Genomic DNA, 13,087 nt, shown 5'->3' with positions numbered 1-13,087 from the left:
GTTCAATGCAATACATGGTAAGATATCTAAGCAAGCCCTGGAGTGGGAGATGTCTATCTAGATGTATGCCCTATGAACAATACTATCCCCGAATAGATACTGTAAGTCATATAAAATGATGTAAAATTTAACAATTTTGACATCCTATGAAGCTATTCAGAGATGGGCATTCATGATCGGCCCCACATGTCAATAAATGGTGGTTAAGAGCTGAGAGGTTGGTCCCTAGCGCTCTGCAACGGCCCCCACTTTACTGCCGTCATCCACATGGTAGGTATCCGTATGGAAGCTCCAGCTCCAACAACCTGTACCTGACTGACCCATCATCCATTCACAATCTCAGTATAACTGGTTGAGCTCACTCATTCCTGCTCCTCCCAACATTCCCTTCTCCAATTCCGTCAGTCGTTTTGAGCCGTGCAAATGGCTCCTCGTATAGAATTCAGTATCGAGCAAATTCGAAATAAGGCCCGCAAAGACCTGCTGTATTTGCTTGAAGGCGTATGTTCCCACCGCCTTGCCCCGCGACTTTCAAGTTGCCTCGTTCATATGTCGCGATCCCAACTCACACCTCACTTCTATCTAGGTCCGCGGAAAGAAAAATGTCATCCTCGATCAGAGTCTTGTCGGTCCAATCGGAACTATAGTCAAAGTCGCAACTCTTCAAGAATATGGAGTGGATAAGTTCTTCATTTTGGAGAATGACAACGCCGATACAAGCCAGCGCAATGTCGTCTTCATTTCTCGGGGCGAGTGCGGTCGCCATGCCGAAACCATAGCAGGTTTGTGGAGATCTTCACATTCTGAGAAACGCAATCTGACCCTGACCTAGCCCAGATCAAACGCATACAGCGCGAAAGCCAAACAGGGCACGAGTTTCACATCTTTTGGATCCCTCGCCGAACCCTCGTATCTGACAAGCTGCTTGAAGATGCCGGAGTATTGGGCGACGTCAATATTTCCGAACTGCCACTTTCCTTCTTTCCTTTGGAGAAAGATGTACTGTCCTTGGAGCTCGACGGCTCGTTTCGCGACCTGTACCTCTCGAAGGACGTTACGCCAAACTTCCTAATGGCGAAAGCCCTTATGGAAATACAACAAAACCACGGTCTCTTCCCGCGAGTGATCGGAAAGGGCGATAATGCAAAGCGTGTCGCAGATCTGCTTTCACGTATGCGCCAAGAGCTTCTTGCCGGCGAAGGCACAGCTGAAGCAAATAAGATCGGGCTGACGCCTAGTACAACAAACGAGAGCGTCATTATCATTGATCGCGAGGTTGACTTTGTCACACCGTTACTTACTCAACTCACATATGAAGGCCTCATAGATGAAGTCTTCGAAATTCACAATAACCAGACCAAGGTTGACACGACTGTCGTTGGCGCACCAGCGCAGGCGTCGGCTGCAACCTCACAAAGTCGCAAGCGAACGATACAATTAGACTCGACCGACAAGCTATACGAACAGCTACGAGACGCCAACTTTGCCATTGTTGGTAGTTTACTCAACAAAGTGGCTAGGCGACTGCAAAAGGTACAAAGCGATTACGAAAGTAAACACAAAACCAAGACTATTGCAGAGCTCAAGGATTTTGTCAGCCAACTGCCAGGATATCAACAGGAGCAACAGAGCGTGAAGACGCACACGGGTCTGGCAGAAGAGATTATGAAACACACCAGAACAGACGAATTTAAAGGACTTTTAGAGGTCCAACAAAATCTTGCCGCGGGAGCCGACCCGTCAAGCCAGTTCGATGGAATCGAAGAACTAATATCGCGAGACGCTCCGATAGCGCAGACGTTGAGATTGCTGTGTATCTATTCCTGCATATCTGGAGGCATCAGACCCAAGGAATTCGACCAATTTAAACGTCTCATCCTCCAGGGCTACGGCTACCAGCACCTGCTTACACTCAGCAATCTTGAAAAACTCCAGCTTTTCTTGTCGAAATCTTCACCCCTGGCTGGAATGATACCCATCCCAGGTACCAATGTCGGAGCCGTAACAATAGGCAGCAAGACGAACTACACATATCTTCGCAAACAGCTCCGGCTCATAGTTGACGAAGTCCAGGAGGACGACCCCAACGACGTGTCATATGTTTACAGTGGATATGCCCCTCTCTCTATCCGCCTGGTTCAATGTATCCTGCAGAAGCAATATCTCCTCTCTGTGACGAAAGGTAATAACGCGAGCGCGGCGGGAGCGCCCCCAGGCGTAGGTACGCAAGGTTGGCAGGGATTCGACGAGGCAGTCAAACATGTCCGTGGTCAGACATTCTATGAGCACCAAAAGGGCGAGGACAAGGCTGTCAAAGCGCGAGCTTTGCTCTCCGGCAGCGGTAACAAGCAGACGGTTTTTGTTGTCTTCGTCGGCGGCATCACATTCACAGAGATCGCCGCACTAAGATTCATTGCCAAGCAGGAAGAAGGTAAGCATTCCCATGGCCCTATGTTTTCCTATAGACGTATGAAATCTAACATTGGCTCTAGGGCGACGAAATATTGTCATTTGTACGACGTCGATCATCAACGGAAATAAGATGATGGAATCAGCGATCGAGAAAGAATCGTTTACGAAGGAGAGTGTGCCTGTCGCAACGGCATGAAAGTAACATCTACATAATACCTATCTAGAATATTGTCAGCTGGCTGGCTGCTGCTTTGGCATGTTTTATGTTGGCGCATCAAGATTAATAAAGAAGAGACAGGATACATGGCTGCGTAGAGCTCAGGATCAGGAGAATAATGGTTGGTTTCGTAATTGATTCTGATATGACAGACAAAACAATGCTTGTTGTAAGAGTTGAGGTGCGAATAGTCGCTGTAATGGGCACCAGACCCACAGGTACGCGACTTCTGATTTGGCAACAGCGTCGCACGTGATTGACTTGACTTGAAGGTTACTTTCCATTCTGAGGGGCTGAATGGCTGACGATGAATAGCAAGTTCCTCTTAGACAAAAGAGCCCAAAAATTGACGAGTAACTCATCAATTAGGTACCATTTTTTCTGAATTAACAATGGACTAGACTTTGTCAGCCGAATCGATATCGAAAAGGTCTTGGTACCGTAACGAGCCTATAAACTACAAATTCCTCTCACTTGTCATTGACTCTTTGACATCGAACGACAACGGCTCATCGCAAACCAATCGCGGTAGGTAACTTTTATAGAAGCCTGTTCCAATTCTATGCGCAAATCAACTGATCACCTCAGAAGCTTGTTCATTTCCTGTCTCAAACTTCAAATAATGCGATTCTCCTCATTCATTTCACTTACCTTTCACGTCTCTTGATAATACGATTCGTTCCACCAAGCAAACCTTGCTACAACTACAGACCAATACCAGAAGAAGCCACGAACCAACGCCGCTATGGGGACAGACTTTGGGCAGAGCTTCCGTAAAGGAATCGGCATTCGGAAGAGGGACGTTGACGAGGGAAACGTCATTGACTCGGTGCCGCCGTCAGACACCTCACCCATATCAGGTGTCCCTGGCCGGATATCACCTCCTATAACCCCAGACGTTGTTTCGGTTCCACAATCACGGCAGACATCTATGGAAATAGCCTCTGAGATTGCTCCGGAAATCGTGGTGTGGACTGAGGACATGGATATCGACATGGATATCGACAATGCTAGTCCGGTTGAGTCCGACGATGAACTGTCGAGTCTCAAAACCGATCCCGAGTGAGTAGTATATTGCATCAATTACATGCACTCACCTAACTAGTCTTGTTTCTCGACTTTCAAAAGTTTCTAACTATAGTTAGGGAAGAACCACTTCAGGTCGATGCCGACCCAACCCCGATGCAGACATCCACTAATGGCGGTGCTGTCGGCTCTTTCCCATCGTCATTATCGAATCTCACAGAGCTGTCAGACCTCTCATCGATACCATCAACGGCGTCGAGTAAGGCTACTACCCCTACGCCAGTCGAAGCTGAGGGTTCGCAAGACCAAGAGCAACCGATCGACGAGCAGCCCCCTTCTCATCAACAATCACCTTCTCACGAGGCTGAACGCTACAATTTCAACATCAGGTCAAAGGCTTCAATCCCGACCGATATCTCGCCTTACAGATATGCATCAGAATGCATCTCGGCTGCCGAGTCGAGCCGACTTAACCCTTATGCCCTGCATCCAGAAGAATATCATCTTCTCCGTCATCACATATCTTATGCACAGGTCACAACATACCTTAACGTCAGGAATGGGATCTTACGTCTATGGTCGAAGCGTCCTTGGGTTGGCGTGACACGATTAGAAGCAGTTGGGTGCGCGAATGCCCGCTGGTTCGATGCAGCCAGTGTTTGCTATGATTGGCTTGTTCGTCGAGGTTATATAAACTACGGGTGTGTGCAGGTGCCGGAAACCGAAACGGAAGACAGCATTGCTCCGGTTAGAAGACAGAAGACAATCGCTGTTATCGGTGCTGGAATCTCCGGGCTTGCGTGCGGTAGGCAGCTAGAGGGCTTGTTTAAACAGTTTGCCGATCGATTTCATGAGCGAGGCGAGCCGCCGCCTCGCGTCGTTGTGCTTGAAGGACGAAGTCGCGTTGGAGGAAGAGTATACTCTCGCGAATTCCAAACCAAACCCAAAGAGCCAATGCCAGCCTTTAAAGGCAAGCGACATACTGCAGAGATGGGCGGGATGATTATCACTGGATTTGATAGGGGAAACCCCATCAATATCCTTCTTCGAGGTCAGCTCAGCCTGCCGTACCATGCATTGACGGCGGACACTACCATATATGACAGCAGTGGGAGAGCAGTTGACCCTGTGCGGGATCAACTGGTTGAGAAGCTGTATAACGACTGCCTAGATCGAGTCAGCGAGTACAAGCATAAGAATCGAACAGCAAAGCTTATCGAGGGCAGACGGGATCTTATTGAGGAAGGACGAGATAGTCCTGGCGACGGTAGCAAGACCATGTTCCAAGAGGAAGAGGCTGCCGCAGCACAACCATATGCAGCACCAGTAGCTCAACAAAATGTCCCAGAAAAAGTCAACTTAATACCGGTGTCTTCAGACAAGCTCACTGGCCGCGTACATATGGAGCCCGGAACCCCTGCAACCATCAAAGCATCGGACAAAGCAAAGCTTATGGGATGGACAATTCGAGATTCTGCTGACGGTGAGAACATCGACTTGGTACCAGCAGTAAACGAGGAGGGTGCAACCTTGGGTTCTGTTCTTGACTCTGCCATTTCTCAGTACAAACAAATTGTCGGTCTGAATGCTCAGGACCACCGACTCATCAATTGGCATGTCGCCAACTTGGAGTACAGTAATGCAACAAGCCTGCATAACCTGAGTCTTCCACTGTGGGACATTGATGCGGGTAACGAGTGGGAGGGAAGCCACACCATGGTCGTTGGCGGCTATCAGAGTGTTGCTCGTGGGTTAGCTCAGTGCCCAAGCCCTCTCGATCTCAAGACCAAGTTCCCTGTCAAGAGCGTATCCTACCATACTGGTGAGGGTATGGCGTCAGCCGCGATTGAATGTGAGGACGGCTCAGTAGTGGATGCTGATGCCGTTGTCTGCACTGTTCCTCTTGGTGTCTTGAAACAAAATAACATCGTCTTCAACCCACCCCTCCCGTCGTGGAAGACCGACGTCGTTGAGCGCTTAGGGTTCGGCATATTGAACAAGGTTGTTCTGGTATATGATGAAATTTTCTGGGAGCAAGACAGGCACATATTTGGCGTATTGCGGGAGTCGACGAACCGGCACAGTACCTCGCAGAAAGACTATGCCACGAGCCGTGGTCGCTTTTTCCAGTGGTTCAATGTTTCCAATACGACAGGCTTGCCATGCCTTATTGCCCTCATGGCTGGCGAAGCAGGCTTCGAGACAGAGCACTCAAGTAACGATAGCCTTGTAGCCGAGGCAACAGAGGTGCTGCGCCGTGTATTTGGTAAAGACGTTCCTTATCCAGTCGAGGCTATGGTAACTCGATGGGGCTCGGATCGTTTTGCTCGAGGAAGTTATTCTTCTGCTGCTCCCGGTATGCAGCCTGAAGATTACGACGTTATGGCGCGGCCTGTTGGAAACCTTTTCTTCGCAGGTGAACATACTATCGGCACGCATCCAGCTACAGTACACGGCGCCTACCTGTCTGGCTTAAGAGCAGCTTCAGAAGTGTTAGAGGCTCTGATAGGACCTGTTGAGGTCCCAACTCCTCTGATCCTGCCTAGGGATTCTGTTCTGCTACGCAAGCGAAAAGAGCCTGCCAAAGACCTAAAACCAGCACGGCTGCAAGCCTATGAACAGGATATACAGGCCCATATTCAGGCCAAAATTGGAGATCGACCTTCTCGCCCAGCCAAGGTCGCTAGTAACCCATATATCCTTTATAGCAAGGATTTATTCGATGTTGCACGAAAAAGGTGCGAAGAGAACCGAAAACCTGGCAGGGGTGGCCGTGCTGTGCCCAACGAAGTTCGCATCATGACATCCAAGATGTGGAAGGAGGCTACGCCTGAAGAGCGTAAGCCGTACGAGGATCAGGCAACTGAAATGAAACGAGGCTACGCTGAAGCTGTGCAGTCCTGGAACCAAGCGACGGAAAAATGGGATCGTGAGTCGGCCGCTCTGAGGACAGCTTATGAAAAAGAGAATCCCTTCGACTCTTATAAAATTCAAATGGAAGATCCTCGCGAGGCATCATACAAGCAACGTCGGACAAGAAATATCAGTTATGCGGAGGACGGCGATAGCGATGTTGGGTTCTGATAACACATTATAGGTGGCGTATATCTTTTCGGTTGGGTGTTTCATGGGCGCATGGGTTTATAGCATTGTTTGTTTTAATGGCGCTCACTGTTTCTTGAGGTCATACTGTCTAGATATATAGGTGCACGGCGTTATGCACAAAGAGGCGTTAGATGGGTCAGTCATTGAGTCAATTCACATAATATAATTTTTACTACAACGCTAAGCGTTACTCTTACAAGCTTCCTGGCATCATTACTTATTCTCTTTTTAGATTGCCATGCATATAGACTTTATGGGCTACTAAGGAATTTATTGAAGCTTTGATACAATGAGGGAAACCATGCGAGGATGGTGACCCGTTGGCATTTGTTACAAAGGGAAGCATTACACCCCGACTTGTACTCCCACTCCTTACATGTCCGCAGAGGCAGTAGCACCAGTGATAATCTCGACCAGCTCTCCGGTAATGACAGCCTGTCGGGTACGGTTGAAAAGAATCTGGTACTTGTTGATCATCTCACCGGCGTTCTTGGAGGCGTTCTGCGGGAATTATCAGTAAATAGTTCATGTGATTAGAGTTTCAGTTATACTCACATCCATAGCGTTTCGTCGGGCAGACTGCTCGCAGGCGTGGCCCTCAGCAAGAGCCCAGTAGAGAGAGTTGGCAAGGCCGTACTCGCGGAGGCTACCGAGAACCTCGTCGTCAACCTCGAAAGCGGAGAAGTTGGCTAAAATTTGAGAATTAGAGATTACCTCAATAACGTCATATCTGGGACAACTCACGGGACTGCTGGATAGCCTCCTCGGAAAATGCCTCAATCAGAGAAGCCTCGTAGGTCTGAGCATTGACGAAGGCGTTGTACAGAATCTTGACGTCGGTGTACTCAGTGGGGAGCTGGATGACCTGGTCGGCGATAGCCTGGGCGTCGGCAAAGGTGGGGACATCCTTTCCAATACCAGCGAAGGTGAGTTGGATGGACTTGGCGTTGGTTCGGGAGAGCTGAGCCTTGGCCTTCTCGCCAACGAGGACGAGGTCGAACTTCTCTCCATTGGCGCTGAGTCTGCGGATGTATCGGGACAGACCAGAGTGAATACCACCGCAAAGACCCTTGTCGGAAGAGCAGACGATGATGAGAGTCTTCTTCTCCTCGGTCTCGAGAGCCTTGGTCTCGGCAGACTCGTAAACCTCGTTGGAAGTCTGTCCGTAGGTGCGGGAGTTGTTCATGGCGCGCTGAGCTCGGTTGAGCTTAGTGGAGGCGACGATCTTCATGGTGTTTGTGATCTTCTCGATGTTTCGGATGGATTTGAGACGGTCCTCGATCTCACGGAGAGTCGCATAGGTAGCAGCGGTGCTGGGGACGGCAGTGGCCCTGGAAGCGCGAAAAAGGACGTCATCAGCATTTTCCTTCTCTTTTTTTCGGTGATTATATTTTTTTTGGCAATTATCGGCTATTCCCCTCCGAGCACTCAGTTGCATCTTGAAATGATATTTCGATCGGGTGACAGGCGTATGGGTTGTTGTCGTTGTGGCCGAGCGTCGGAGCTGAAGAGCTCATCTCATCCGGCGAACAAATTCTTGATGTTCCCGACACCCGGACATGCCACTAAGATACTCCAAAGGGGAGGGATGTGAGGAGAGAAACTTACCGAGCGTTAGCTGCAACAGCAGCTCGGAGAGCTGGTCTAGCGGCTCGCGACAACATCTTGACTGAGGATTGGGGACGTAGAGAAAGAGCCTCTGCCAACGGTGGCCCAATTGATCGCGGTACGGATCAATTGATAGAGATGGGGTCGTGTAAGGTCGGAATGAGGTGTATAGGTTGCTGCGGACTAAAGTGTTCAGGTTTGCTTTCGCTATTTTCCCGGGTAAATTAGGTAGCCGACCGGAACTTCTAGGCGCTCGATACTCACCCACTGTAAAGCTGCCTGTCTGCCAACTTTCTTTGACCACGTGATCTTTGTGTCGGCTCCACTTTCTGCATGTATGACTAAGGCTTGTAAAAAAGCTGTAAGGCCCCAGTTTTCATCCTCTCGTAGCTTTCACACTTTCATCCAATCATACCTCCTGTCTTCCTTTCTAGCCCCATCGCTGAGTCGCTGCAACTGCTGCGTTACCAAGGCCTGAACCACTGAGAGCGAGCCCTGCAGTGCCCACCTCACTGCGCTGTGCCTGTCTGCCACTGCCTTGCCTGGGTCCTGCAGCTAGGTCTCTCTCTCGCCTCGCCTTCCCCCGTCGCCGGGTCCGGGCCAATTGTCTTGGCTTAAAGAAACAAGCACGCCGCTCTCTCGACTTATTCCTCCCAATCCCATTGTTGCTGATTTTCTTCTCTCAGCTTCTTGCTAACCCTTCAAAATCCACCCTCATCTCCTACGCAAGGCGTTGAGGGGATATTTTCCTCGCGCTTTCTCCTCCGATATCTCGCTTTTCCATCATCTACAACGACCTATTCTTCCTTTTCCTACGCTTTCACTTTTCAGATCCCAGTCCCTGACCTCATCGCACGTTGGTAGGCGGCAAGCCGCAGAACGAATACTCACTTCCAACCGCATAACCATGAGTTCCTCCGACGATGATCGCCCTTTGGCGAAGGCTAATGGCCATCGACGTAAGTCGCGCTTTGTTTTCCCAATTCCTTGCTGCTTTAGTGGTGTATTCTCGCGATCATGGGTACCATCACGTTGGCGTTCAAAACAAAGTTTCTCCCAATCAGCCAGCTGCCTCGGCCACCATGTCGCATACTTTTTCTGTTTCTTGATCTTGATCTAACAGAAAGTCCTCTTACAGTCTCAGCGGCAAAGATTTCACGCGCCGATGACAATGCCATGGCTCAGTCAGTTCCTAAGGAAGCCGCCAAAATGGCTGGTCTCTCAGTTCGCAACGGTCCCATAGAAGACACCTCGATGGACATCGATGAGCCAGCCGCCAATGGTACAACGAAACGCAAATCACGCAATTCCATCACCAAAGTCAACTACAAGGACGATGAGTCAAGCGACGAAGGTGTTCCACTGGTCAGTACTTCATGATACGAGAAAAACTTTGCTGTGGGGCCAGCTTATGCTGACCATGATGTTGTAGGCCAAACGCCAGAAGAAGCAGATAACCAAAGTTGCCGAATCCGATTCCGATGACGAGCCAATCATGAAGGCACGAGGAAAGAAGCTTCCACCGTCTTATAAGGAGACCGCGCTTCCCGAGTCCTCGGACGACGACGACGAGCCTCTCGGTGTGAAACTTGCGCAGAAGAAGGCCAACATTGAGAAGAAGGCTGAGAAGGAAGCCAAGGCGATTCGATCCCAGGAACGAGCCAAGAAGCCTGCACCCAAGAAGGCCATCAAGGATGAATCTGATGACGATGTGCCCCTTGCAAGATCTACTGCGACCAAGCGACAAACAAACGGAACCGCGAAGCGAAAGTCAAATGGTGTGAAGAAGGAAGAATCAGATTCTGATGCTCCTATTTCCAAGAAGGTCAGACCTGCTGCTGCCAAGAAGGGTGCGAAGGCGGAGTCCAAGAAGGCAAGCGAGAGTGATGGTGAAGAAGAATTCGAGTGGTGGAACGCGCCCAAGAAGGAAGACGATTCCATCAAATGGACCACTCTAGAGCACAATGGTGTTTTGTTCCCCCCTGACTACGAGCCATTACCCAAGAATGTCAAGATGCTCTACGACGGACAGCCGGTTACTCTTGCGCCCGAGGTCGAAGAAGTTGCCACTTTCTGGGTTGCCATGATGACAGCCGCGTCGATCCATCACCTTGAGAACCCAGTCTTCCGAAAGAACTTCTTCGACGATTTCAAAGTATACTGCGACAAGTACGGTGTGACAGATGTTCAAGGGAAGAAGGTCGCAATCAAGTCACTAGATAAGTGCAACTTTGACAAGATCAACGACTACTGGACCAAGAGGGTGGAACAGAACAAGACCAAGAACATGACCAAGGAAGAGAAAGAGGCTGCCAAGGCCAAGAAGGACGCCCTCGAGGCCCCTTTCACCCACTGCACATGGGATGGTAGAAAGGAGAAGGTCGGCAACTTCAGAGTCGAACCTCCGAGTCTATTCCGTGGTCGTGGTGAGCACCCCAAGACTGGCAAAGTCAAACAACGTGTTCAGCCAGAGCAGATTACCATCAACATTGGTAAGGGCGCCAAGATCCCAGAGCCTCCCAAGGGTCACCAGTGGAAGGCGGTGCAGCACGACCAAAAGGCAACCTGGCTAGCCATGTGGCAAGAGAACATCAACCAGAACTACAAGTATGTCATGCTGGGAGCAGACAGCGCTATCAAGGGTCAAAGTGATTTCAAGAAGTTCGAGAAGGCTCGAGAACTCAAGAAGCACATTGACAAGATCCGCAAGGACTACACCAAGGAGCTCAAGAGCGAGATAATGGCTGATCGACAGCGAGCAACCGCCATGTACTTTATCGACAAGTTGGCTCTCCGAGCTGGAAATGAGAAGGATACAGAAAACGAGGCTGATACAGTGGGCTGCTGCTCTCTCAAGTATGAGCACGTCACACTTGAGCCTCCCAACAAGGTCACATTCGATTTCCTTGGAAAAGATAGTATTCCCTACAGAGAGACTGCTGTTGTCGACGCCCAGGTTTTCAAGAACCTGAAGCTCTTCAAAAAGGCACCCAAGACAACGGGAGATGATCTTTTTGACCGTCTCACAGTAAGTCGTTTATACCTCTCAAGCAAGCCATCAACTAACAAAATTGCAGACCTCTCAACTCAACAAGCATCTGACCAGCTACATGAAGGGCTTGACTGCCAAGGTCTTCCGTACTTACAACGCTTCCTTCACAATGTCGACTCTGCTCAACAAGCTTGGCAGTGACCCTCGCTCTCGCGGTACGGTTGCCGAAAAGGTGAAGCTGTACAACGATTGCAACCGTGAAGTTGCTATTCTGTGTAACCACAAGCGAACCGTTGGCGCCTCTCACGAGCAACAAATGGCCAAGCTAGGCGACAGGGTAAGGCTGACCTGCATCATGTTTAATACCACGACATACTGACTCTCGTTTAGATTAAAGGCCTCCGATACCAGCAATGGCGTACCAAGATGATGATACTCGACGTTGACTCAAGCTACAAGAAGAAGAAGGGCACTGCCTGGTTTGAGAAGGACGAGGAGCTGAATGATGAGTGGATCAAGGAGCACCAGCAATTCTTGCTCGAGGAGCAGCGCACAAAGGTCCAGAAGAAGTTTGAGAAGGACAACGAAAAGCGCAAGGCTGACAAGGAGAGGCCCCTGCCTGAGAAGGAGCTCAAGGAGCGACTTCAGGTTGTGAAGGAAATGGAAGCAAAGTTCAAGAAGGAGAACAAGAGCAAGAAGGTTGAGGCTGAGGGCCGAGGCGCCACCGTTGACAAGTTCCTAAAGGCTGTGGATAAGTTTGACGAACGCATCAAGACACTTGAGCTCCAGGCCCAAGATCGTGATGGTAACAAGGAGGTAGCTCTCGGCACCTCCAAGATCGTGAGTCTCTCCGAACACCCAATTAACTATGTTGCGTCTGACTAACCATTGACAACAGAACTATATTGATCCTCGTCTCACTGTCGTCTTCTCCAAGAAGTTTGATGTTCCCATCGAGAAGTTCTTCTCCAAGACACTTCGAGACAAGTTCCGATGGGCGATCAAGTCTGTTGAGGACGAAGACGATTGGACCTTCTAGGTCAACGTAAGAAGGGTTGGCGTACAAAAAGAGAAAAGCGGGTGGCTTTTGGTTTCTTTGCTTTTACTTTACTAATTTGCTATTTTTTTTTTTTTTGGAACGTTTGTAAGAATACTCAATCGATGCTTTCAACATGAGCAAAAGGAAAGAGGGAGGTGTTACGTCGGTGATGGGCAGATAAATAGAAGCGCAAGCTCGTCACGCATGTGCGTGCTTACGAAGGAGGGTGAAACGGACAAGGCGATGGACTATGAGGCGCCGAGACGGGTTATCGGGAGCATCTGGGCTTAGGAGATTTGGGCGGCAGAGACTTTGTTTTCTTTAGAGGCATATATAGAAACACTACACGTGTACCAAGAGGTTGAGCTCATGTTGAGATTCAATCCATGTCTCCCAGCAGAAGGATACATGTCAGCTCAGCTTTTGGGGAAATTCAATTGCTATATATGCATTTTCATGTGCCAATCAATACAGGTGAGTGATGAGCAAGCAACAGCAGTAAACATAAAGTGTTTGCGAAATAACAGATAGTTACTGGTTGATTGTACAGGGTTATTATTCTATCTATAGTTGATATGTATCTATTCGTGCATCCTCTTTGTTGCCCGAGTCCATTGCGCCGTCGCTGAAAACAAACAAATCAGGAAACCAAAAACCCACGCGGGTGCAAATACTATATACATGCAGA

General features: G+C 49.4%; 5 protein-coding genes across 5 annotated transcripts; 4 read left to right on the top strand and 1 right to left on the bottom strand.

Moving 5' to 3' along the window:
- Positions 1-423: 423 nt before the first annotated feature.
- Positions 424-2,608, top strand: FGSG_13006 (uncharacterized protein; the record flags this gene model as incomplete). Its single annotated transcript, XM_011328234.1, has 4 exons — positions 424-501; positions 587-782; positions 833-2,431; positions 2,493-2,608. The coding sequence occupies 4 exons, from the start codon at positions 424-426 to the stop codon at positions 2,606-2,608; spliced, it is 1,989 nt and encodes a 662-aa protein (XP_011326536.1).
- A 766-nt stretch (positions 2,609-3,374) lies between these two features.
- On the top strand, positions 3,375-3,695 carry FGSG_13005 (uncharacterized protein; the record flags this gene model as incomplete). Its single annotated transcript, XM_011328233.1, has 1 exon — positions 3,375-3,695. One exon carries the CDS (start codon positions 3,375-3,377, stop codon positions 3,693-3,695), a length of 321 nt encoding a protein of 106 aa, XP_011326535.1.
- Positions 3,696-4,645: 950 nt separating this feature from the next.
- FGSG_13004 (uncharacterized protein) lies at positions 4,646-6,739 on the top strand (the record flags this gene model as incomplete). The annotated part of the gene is made up of 1 exon (XM_011328232.1): positions 4,646-6,739. The coding sequence occupies one exon, from the start codon at positions 4,646-4,648 to the stop codon at positions 6,737-6,739; it is 2,094 nt and encodes a 697-aa protein (XP_011326534.1).
- A 251-nt stretch (positions 6,740-6,990) lies between these two features.
- Positions 6,991-8,570, bottom strand: FGSG_06875 (uncharacterized protein). Its single transcript, XM_011328231.1, has 4 exons — positions 8,369-8,570; positions 7,505-8,091; positions 7,316-7,449; positions 6,991-7,261 (listed from the first exon to the last, which is right to left on the bottom strand). Exons 1-4 carry the CDS (start codon positions 8,422-8,424, stop codon positions 7,133-7,135), a joined length of 906 nt encoding a protein of 301 aa, XP_011326533.1. The 5' UTR covers positions 8,425-8,570; the 3' UTR covers positions 6,991-7,132.
- Positions 8,571-9,275: 705 nt separating this feature from the next.
- On the top strand, positions 9,276-12,399 carry FGSG_06874 (uncharacterized protein; the record flags this gene model as incomplete). The annotated part of the gene is made up of 6 exons (XM_011328230.1): positions 9,276-9,327; positions 9,492-9,733; positions 9,801-11,396; positions 11,446-11,697; positions 11,751-12,200; positions 12,259-12,399. 6 exons carry the CDS (start codon positions 9,276-9,278, stop codon positions 12,397-12,399), a joined length of 2,733 nt encoding a protein of 910 aa, XP_011326532.1.
- Positions 12,400-13,087: the final 688 nt, after the last annotated feature.

The sequence above is a fragment of the Fusarium graminearum genome, chromosome 4 (assembly GCF_000240135.3).
Source record: "Fusarium graminearum PH-1 chromosome 4, whole genome shotgun sequence".
In the NCBI taxonomy this organism is placed as follows: Eukaryota; Fungi; Ascomycota; class Sordariomycetes; order Hypocreales; family Nectriaceae; genus Fusarium; species Fusarium graminearum.
This window is presented reverse-complemented; position numbering and strand designations above follow the sequence as displayed.

What these genes read in the sequence shown, in the direction of transcription:
- FGSG_06875 (XM_011328231.1), bottom strand. Translation starts at nt 8,424, where the DNA reads ATGTTGTCGCGAGCCGCTAGACCAGCTCTCCGAGCTGCTGTTGCAGCT. An exon ending in GGAGGCTATCCAGCAGTCCC is followed by an intron (nt 7,450 to 7,504) that starts GTGAGTTGTCCC and finishes CTCAAATTTTAG; the next exon opens with CCAACTTCTCCGCTTTCGAG. An exon ending in CCCGACGAAACGCTATGGAT is followed by an intron (nt 7,262 to 7,315) that starts GTGAGTATAACT and finishes TAATTCCCGCAG; the next exon opens with AACGCCTCCAAGAACGCCGG.